At 36.8% G+C, this 8,881-nt stretch overlaps 1 protein-coding gene across 2 annotated transcripts; it reads left to right on the top strand.

Moving 5' to 3' along the window:
• The first annotated feature begins 506 nt into the window (after positions 1-506).
• On the top strand, positions 507-8,293 carry LOC115725182 (uncharacterized). 2 transcript variants are annotated; one of them, XM_030654615.2, is made up of 11 exons: positions 508-805; positions 1,111-2,975; positions 3,066-4,320; positions 4,410-4,570; positions 4,658-4,729; positions 4,821-4,973; positions 5,064-5,227; positions 5,319-5,466; positions 7,377-7,499; positions 7,591-7,678; positions 7,807-8,293. In XM_030654615.2, exons 2-11 carry the CDS (start codon positions 1,113-1,115, stop codon positions 7,998-8,000), a joined length of 4,221 nt encoding a protein of 1,406 aa, XP_030510475.1. In that variant the 5' UTR covers positions 508-805; positions 1,111-1,112; the 3' UTR covers positions 8,001-8,293. The 2 variants fall into 2 exon arrangements, with proteins under 2 accessions (XP_030510474.1, XP_030510475.1); XM_030654614.2 differs by having other exon boundaries at positions 507-805; positions 1,111-4,320.
• Positions 8,294-8,881: the final 588 nt, after the last annotated feature.

The raw sequence follows: 8,881 nt of genomic DNA, 5'->3' as shown, positions 1-8,881 counted from the left end.
AATAGTTCAATTGTAAAAAAAAAGGTCAAAAGATAATTTTCATTTCTTTATTAAAAAAATTCTATTTTTCTTTTTATCCACTAAAAAATTCATTTTCTTTTCAAATATCTCTAAATTTTCCAATATGTCATATTCATTCAGACATTCACCCTATAATCTAGACAAGGAGAAATTTACCAACCTCTCAAACAAATTTTCTTCCTTATTTTCTTTTAAATTATTTATTACTTTATTTTATTTTTCATAAAATGAATAAAAAATGTAGATAAAATGGGTCCAATTAAGTTACGTACCAAGTTTCGGTTATTTTTCCCTCCATGTCACTATCTTATAATAATATTAATCATAGAAGAAAAAAAAAACATTCAAAATTGATAACACATAACACTTTTATTTTTTTATATTAATAATAATAATAATAAACACTTTTTAAAAAAGAAAAAAAATAATATTTGCATGGAAGGATCCACGTGCCGTCTGTATCTCATCCGAAAATTCCTTAAAATATTAAACAAAATCCTTTGATGCCATGTTTCTCTCTCAATCGAAACCCAAACACAAAGAAAAGACCAAAGCTTTTCGCTATGATTTTCTCGAGAAAATATTAAAAATCTAACCCAGAAAAGGAAAAGAGAAAAAGGGAAATGGCAATGGCATATCTTTATTATTACCCATCCAGAATAAACGGAGAGATTCGGTCACACCTTCTCAATCTAGAAACTCAAACTGGAGAAGAAGAAGAAGTTTCATCATAATTATACTTCTTCCTCTCTTTGCAAGACACCGACTCAGCTTCTCATATCTGGTACTTACACACATACATATATATATGTATATATATATCTGCGCGTGTATTTGTCTTATATTTGTTTTGCTCTGTTTTTTTTTTCTTTGGTTTGAACTCTTTGAATATGTACTTTGTTTTGGAAAATAACCTGATAGATTGATTTCTGTTTTTTGAAAAGTATTGTTTGGTTAATTTAAAACTATGAAAAACGAGGGAAAATTATTGAATATCCAAAAAGCAAAAACCCTAGTGGCTAATAACTATGTGTGTTGTTTTAAGATTGGTTGTATGGAACCTTATAAGTTGGAATTGATTGATTGCAGATATGGCGTTTGATCAAAATTCGATTCCTAAAGATTTAAGACCGTTAAATATAGTTAGAAATTTGTCTGATGAGCCCCGCATTACGTCTGTTACTTCAGCGGGTAGAAGTCCAGATGGGTATTATGCTAACCCTGTTCGTGAGATTGGGAGCCCTGATTCCGTACCCGTTTACTACCCATCGCCTGTTTCTGAAGCTGGGTTTGTAGGCCTAGGATATGGAAATGCGATTCCTAATGTGGCTGCCTGGGGCCCTCGTGTGGCTGTCCAAACCTTACCAGTGGCGTATCAGAGTGTGTGTCCAGCTGTTGGGTACGGTTACAATTCTAATTTGGCCAATCGGGGTGCTGGTGGATCCGGCGAACTTGTGAGCAACAACTGTGCCATGTCAACAGCATCTGGTGGCAGCCCCAATTTGGGCAATCCGGCTGCTGGTGCTTACGGTGTTGATCTTGCTAGTCATGATATGGCTAACAGGATGGGGTATGCTCCTAATTTGAGTAAAAGGGGTTCTGGTAATGCTGCTGATCAGCTAGTGAATGATTCAGCGGCTGGATGTGGCTATAATCCCAATATAGGCAATCGGGTTGGTGGTAATGCGGCCGATCAAGCGAGTGATGAGGGTGGAGATGATTCTGCATCAGGAAGAAAAGTAAAGTTTCTCTGTAGTTTTGGGGGAAAGATTTTACCTAGACCAAGTGATGGGGTGTTGAGATATGTTGGTGGACATACAAGGATTATTAGTGTCAGAAGCGATGTGAGCTATAATGAGCTGGTGCAGAAGATGATGGATACTTATGGGCAACCTGTAGTTATCAAATATCAGCTTCCCGATGAGGATCTTGATGCACTGGTTTCAGTTTCATGCCCTGATGATCTTGAAAATTTGATGGAGGAGTATGAAAAGATGATTGAGAGGTCTTCAGATGGATCAGCTAAGTTGAGGATGTTTCTGTTTTCAGCATCTGAGCTTGAATCATCTGGTATGTTACCGTTTGTGGATTTACATGATAGTGGGCAGAGATATGTTGACGCAGTGAATGGGATTGGAGGTGGTGGTGGTGGTATTACAAGGAAGGAGAGTGTAACAAGTGCCACTTCAACACAAGCTTCTGATTTCAGTGCGAATGACGCTGTTGATGGCTTTCTTACTGGTCAAGGGGAGGTTACTGGAGCCTTACCATCTGGTATGTTATTGCGCAAGCAAAATTCAGCTAACTCAGATGACTTTTCTCCTAGATTGGTGTATGTGGATCCCAGCACTGTAGGCTATACTGAACCTACTGTAGTTCCATTGCGCATGCCTTTGGCTAAGTCTGGTCCACTAGAAGTCGATCTAGAAAGGTCTGTTCCTGTATCAGTAATTCCGCAACATTTGGGATTGCAACAACCTGGAATGGAAATTCCAACTTCTGCCTTTGTGCCAGCATACGTTGATCCTCGTCAGGAAATACCAAACCAGGCAGATTATCTACAGTTTCCTCCCCATTTGGGATTTCCAAATTCTCAACTATTGCGACCTCCTAGCCCCGTGTACACACAACCACATCTCCATGGTAATGGGGCTGGGGTTGTCCCAAGTCAGTATTTTCCTCCTGCAGTGTGTGCAACAGTGAATCCTCCGCCTTCGTATGTTGGTGTAAGACAAAGTGTGCTTCAGCCAATGATTCAACCTCGAATAGAAAATTACGTGGATGAAAGAACTTTTGTTCCAAGGGTGGTTCAGCCTGTTCCTGTTGAACAAAGCTATAATTCATATCAGGTTCCGGTCCCTTCTGCAGTGGTGGGTGGTAATTATGGTTATCACCATCAGGTTCCAAGGCAGGACCATGCCCTCATCTCTGAGGGTGTTGTACCTTGCCAACAGGTAATGTTTTCTGATAAAATCCCTAGGATTCAGGACTGTTACATGTGTCAAAAACGATTGCCTCATGCACATTCCGATACTATGGTACAGGGTCAGAGAGACAGTGGTGCAAGTGCTTTGTCTGATTTAAGCTCAACACTTCATAGTCTTCGTTTGGACGATCGTATAAGAACTCAACCAATGGCTAAGGTTATGGTAACTGGTGCCCTAGGGGAACGGGCTCTTGATCAAGGAGTTGAAGCTCGACGCAGGGTCCATGCTCATGTTGATCCACAAATTGGCAATTTTCAACTCGAGACAAGTGGTCTCATGCAGAATCCTGATTCAATGTATGAAAAGGAGAGAATTAATTCTCAACAAGTAGATATCGTTGAGCATCCTAGGATTCCCATTCCTCAGGCTGTGGCTGGAAGAGCTATTGAAGTACAACCGCCTAATAGTGCATTCATGACTGCAGTACTGCAGTATGGTCGAGATGATCCTGTTCAGCAACAATCTGTTGCTGCCCAATACCTGGTTAAACAGGATCCCTTGGTCAAACCTGTCATCCAAGGTATAACACCTGTTGGAGGAGCAGCTCCAGTCCTAGCTTCAGAGCGGTCAAATCGTGAATCGCCAAAAGCTAACAACTTTCCTGGCATAGTAATGAATGAGGGTGCTGCAGACACTTCCATTTCATATGACCATTTGAGACCAATCGAAGGGAGAGTGGAGTCTGGTAGAAATTTCCCCCCTGAAACATCTATCCTCAGTGACCGCAGTAAGCCACCACCAGTTGATAAACTAAGAATTGATGATGGCTATGATCACAGAACCCCATATGAGCACAGTAAACCACCTGTTGATAAATTTGAGACCAGTTACTGTATACCAGCTGAACCGCTGCCTAGTTACTCTACAGAAATTCAGTACAACCCTACTTCGCGGTTGGTTGAAACATGTGAGGTAACACAACCACCTATGTGGGGCAATCCTGGATATCATACACAACCAAAAGTTGGAGCACATCTCTTGGATTCTGATGAAGTTCATTATGGAAACCCTGCATTTCGTGGCATTGACCCACCATATACACTTCCTCCTAGTACAACTGGAGACGTTCAAGATTTCTCAAACTCACTTTTCAGCAATCAGGATCCTTGGAATTTGCGCCATGATACTCATTTTCCCCCTCCTAGACCAAGTAAAAGTTCATCAATAAGAGGATCTTATGCCAGTAATGATTCTATTGGTGAGAACCGCTCATTTAATTACACAGAACAAAGCTTAGTGGAAGATGGAGTTCAACCATCGTTCGGCATCTTGAACAAAGACCTAGGTTCAGAGCAGTCTCAGCTGGAAAATGGTCAGCATGCCTATTATTGTAATTATTTTTAATATTGTAATTGCTAGTAAGTGTCATGATGTTGATTTTGTTTATCATAACTGTAAAAGGGTCAGCAGAGGAACAGATCAAGAATGAACTTCAAGCTGTTGCTGAGGGTGTAGCTGCTTCTGTTTTCCAGCCATCTACTGCATCAAATTCTGGATCATGCAATGATTCCATTCATGCAGATGTTAAAAAGAGTACCTCTGAGTGTAAGACTAAAGCTGAGGTGATCATTACACATCTGCTTTTAATATATGCATATAGTTATCTATTTGTACATACATTTATATGTTCTGTTTTCTTTTCTCATCAGGATGTTAAAAACAAAGTCTCTGAGACAGCAAATTCTGGTTTTCCCGTGTCTGATGGGATTGGACGCTTGCAGGTTAACGATTTCTTAGTTTCTCAATTTGAGTTCATTTTCTTCTGCTCTTCTCTGAAGTTAATTTATTAACCTCAGTTATATTATCTTGTAGATCATAAAGAACTCTGACCTTGAAGAGCTGAAAGAATTAGGGTCTGGCACCTTTGGCACTGTCTATCATGGGAAATGGAGGGGTACTGATGTTGCAATTAAACGGATCAACGATAGGTGTTTTTCTGGGAAACCTTCAGAACAGGAGCGGATGGTCTGTCTTTTCCTTGAAAAAATTTAAATTATCAAAAGAAAGAAACTGTTTTGTTAGTGGCATGCTAATTATGTCTCTATATGGTATCAGAGAGATGATTTCTGGAATGAGGCCATTAAGCTGGCTGACTTGCACCATCCAAATGTTTTGGCTTTCTATGGTGTTGTGCTTGATGGTCCCGGAGGTGCTGTAGCAACAGTGACAGAGTACATGGTGAATGGCTCTCTAAGAAATGCTTTGCAGAAGAACGAGAAGTAATTTTCTATTCTCGCACAGCATACTTGAAAAAATTTAATTCTAGAGTCTGCAAAATGATAATAATTAACAGAGAAGTATTTGTTTCAGGATTCTTGACAAGCGCAAGCGTCTATTAATTGCTATGGATGTGGCATTTGGAATGGAGTACCTGCATGAGAAGAATATTGTACACTTTGATTTAAAAAGTGACAACTTACTTGTTAATCTTCGAGATCCTCACCGTCCAATATGCAAGGTTAGTGCTTTCACAATTCTGGTCTAACTTCTATGTCCAGCATCTCCATTTTCTTTTACTCAGTTCTTGTGCTGGCAACAAACCTTTTCAAGTGTCTTCACCATGTTCAGTTATCCCTCATTCAAGAATGTAAATCTCGCCTTCATTTGGCCGGACAATGAACCTTAAAACTTCTCATCTATGCTCTATAAAAGGAATTTAGTAAATTTAAGCATTATGTGAGAGTACTGCTATTTATTCTTGATTTTCTTGTAGGGTAGAAAAATATATGAAAAGAACAAACTAAATAAATGAATATAAAAGTGACCACAATATCCTATAATGTTTCTTATGTTAGGTCATTTGGAATGTCTTTTAAACTTAAACTAATGAGATATAGCTAATAACCTATACATTAATTAAATAAATGAGTTCATTGTAAGAAATAATACAGAGATATTTGTGGCGAAATTATTTAAGTTATATTGGAAGTTGCACTGAATACCCAAGTAAATGTATCTAAGATCAACTTTTAGTTGCACCGTAAGTATCTATTAACTTTGTTATTAGATGTTGATGTGGTAGATTGGGTTAAAATCGTTTTTGCAGCAAAAATATCTAAGTTGTGCTAAAAATTGCACTAAAGTACTTATATTTCTTCAGCATCTAACTATACTTAGGTGCTTAAGTGCAACTTTTAGCACAAATTAGGTACTTTCGCCACAATTATTATTTAAACTATTTTATCATATCAGCCTCTGATAATGTAACTAAAAGTTGATCTCAGGTACTTTTGTTGTAAACTTAAGTCCGACTTTTGGTATAACTTAGATAATTTAAAATGCATAAAAAAAAAAAAAAGTTAATAAAGCTACATAAAAAACAATGGAAAAGTCATTCAAATGAAATGAGATGTTAATACTTTACAATGGAACTAAACAAAGGAATTGAATGAAAATTGATATTTTTCTATTTTATTCTATTCTATTTCATTATTTCTAACCAAACACAACCTTAGAAAATGTTTTGTTGGGTGGAATGGAAATAAAGAAATAGGAAGACAAAGGAATTGAATGAAAATTGATATTTTTCTATTTATTCTATTCTATTTCATTATTTCTAACCAAACACAACCTTAGAGAATGTTTGGTTGGGTGGAATGAAAATGTGTAAGATAAATTATTATTATTATTATTTTAATCTTGCATTGAAATAATTTTTTCTTTTATTTTAAAATGGAATAGTCATTCTATTAAAATGTTAGAAAAGTTATTCAATCAGAATGACATTTCGATACTTTAAAATAAAAAATAAATAAATAAACAAAAAGTTGATTTTTTCTATTTCATTTCATTATCACCAACCAAACTAGTATTATCATTAGTAAGACTATTGTATAGTACAAAAGTCTCTGAGGGGGAATTTCTTCAGATTAAGTATATTCATTATCTATTAAAATTCAAAACTGCATAGTTGAGTTGTCCAAGAAATGTACACTGCTACAAGAGTAAAGCTTATAACTAGAAATGTACATGAGCATTAAAATTTTCTTGATCATTTGTCAATCTGTGTACGAGTCCTTCCTCAACATTTACATGGGACTTGCTAATTCCTATAATTTTCTGGTCTCCAAACATTATAAGATTAAGCATAGAGCCTACTTTAAAAAAAATAAAAATAAATAACAATCTGGACTGGTGTTGACGGCTTCTATCTTTTCATACTAAAGTAAAAAACTAAAACTTTTGAAGATTCTCTGCTGATGTTGTTATACATGATGTCACTTGCCTAATGTTCCATCGCTCTTCATTTTATTTTCCCTTTCTCACAAACTTGTTTTCATTTTAATTATCTAGTAAAAGCCTTTTGCCAATTTGATTTAAGCATGTGTATGATTTGATTCCTTACAATATTGAATATATGCTTCTCAGGTTGGTGATTTGGGACTATCCAAAGTGAAATGTCAGACACTAATCTCCGGTAGCGTTCGAGGAACACTTCCTTGGATGGCACCAGAGCTTCTGAATGGTAGCAATTGTTTGGTTTCTGAGAAGGTTTGTGTTTGGAGACTGCCAATGAAACTACTCTCGTCTTCATTATTCACTGTATGACCTCTGATGATGGGTATATGTTTATCTATGCCAGGTTGATGTGTTTTCATTTGGCATTGTGTTATGGGAGCTCCTCACTGGAGAAGAACCATATGCAGATTTGCACTATGGGGCCATCATTGGTAATCTTCATCTTTCACTTCAACTTCAGTATTTGTATCACCCTTTACCGCTTGCTTGCTCAGCTGCCTAACCTAATGAGAGATTTGAAATTGGAAATGCTTTTAATCAGTTTCTAAACATATTGCAGGAGGTATTGTCAGCAACACCTTGAGGCCACTGGTGCCCGAATCATGTGACCCTGAATGGAAGTCGTTGATGGAGAGATCCTGGTCGGCGGAGCCATCTGAGAGACCGAGCTTCACCGAAATTGCAAACTTATTGCGGGCAATGGCAGGAAAGCTTCCTTCCAAAGGACAAAGCCCGCAACAGCAGCAGCAGTAGCCCCTCCTTGTATAAAAGATATAGCTTATATTTTTTTATTATTTATTATTATAATTATGATCATTTTCCTTTTTAGATAGAAAAAAATAGCATAGATAGGGAAGATTGCTTACACTGTTCTCCACAGAAAAAATTACAGAAGAGTGGGTGTTAGGCTTTTTTATGGAAGATATTTATTTAGAGTTACATAATATGATTGTAAAATGGTGATTAAATTTTGCTTACAATTTTTGTGTTGGGATTTTGGAATTCTTTTCAACAGTAATGGGTGATTGTATAAAGTATAAACTGTATTTTAGGTCAATGCTATATATTCTTAATTCTGGTGCCAACATAGCTCTCATCAATGAGATGGTCCTTGTTCTCATCCCATTTTAGGCTTAGTCTCTGTACCACCATTTATAAATTTTAGCCTTATTAGTCTTTGTTCCACCATTTATAGTCGTGTTACTAAGACTAGTGCTAATAGGCTTAAACATATCCTTAATGACCTTATTTCCCATAGTGTTTTTTTTCACAATCGCATCATCTTTCATAATATTATTATTGCCAATGAAGTCATTCTTGCTATTACTAACAAAATATTTGGCAAGGCAAATTGGGTTGGGATGCTCTAAAGCTAGATATGGAAAAAGCTTTTGATAAAGTTAGATAGGAGTTTGTTCGTCAAATTCTTAATTATTTTGGCTTCCCCACTCACTTGATTTCTCTTATATACAGTTGCATTTCCTTTGTTTCTTTCAAACTTTGCATAAATAATAATCTCTCTTCCACCATTCAACTTTCTTGTGAAATTAGACAAGGGGATCCTCTCTCACTCTACCTTTTCCTTCTTGTTGCTGAAGGCCTTTCTGCAATTATCAGTCATAAAACTCTCAACA

This window comes from Cannabis sativa, chromosome 6 (assembly GCF_029168945.1).
Source record: "Cannabis sativa cultivar Pink pepper isolate KNU-18-1 chromosome 6, ASM2916894v1, whole genome shotgun sequence".
NCBI lineage: Eukaryota > Viridiplantae > Streptophyta > Magnoliopsida > Rosales > Cannabaceae > Cannabis > Cannabis sativa.
This window is presented reverse-complemented; position numbering and strand designations above follow the sequence as displayed.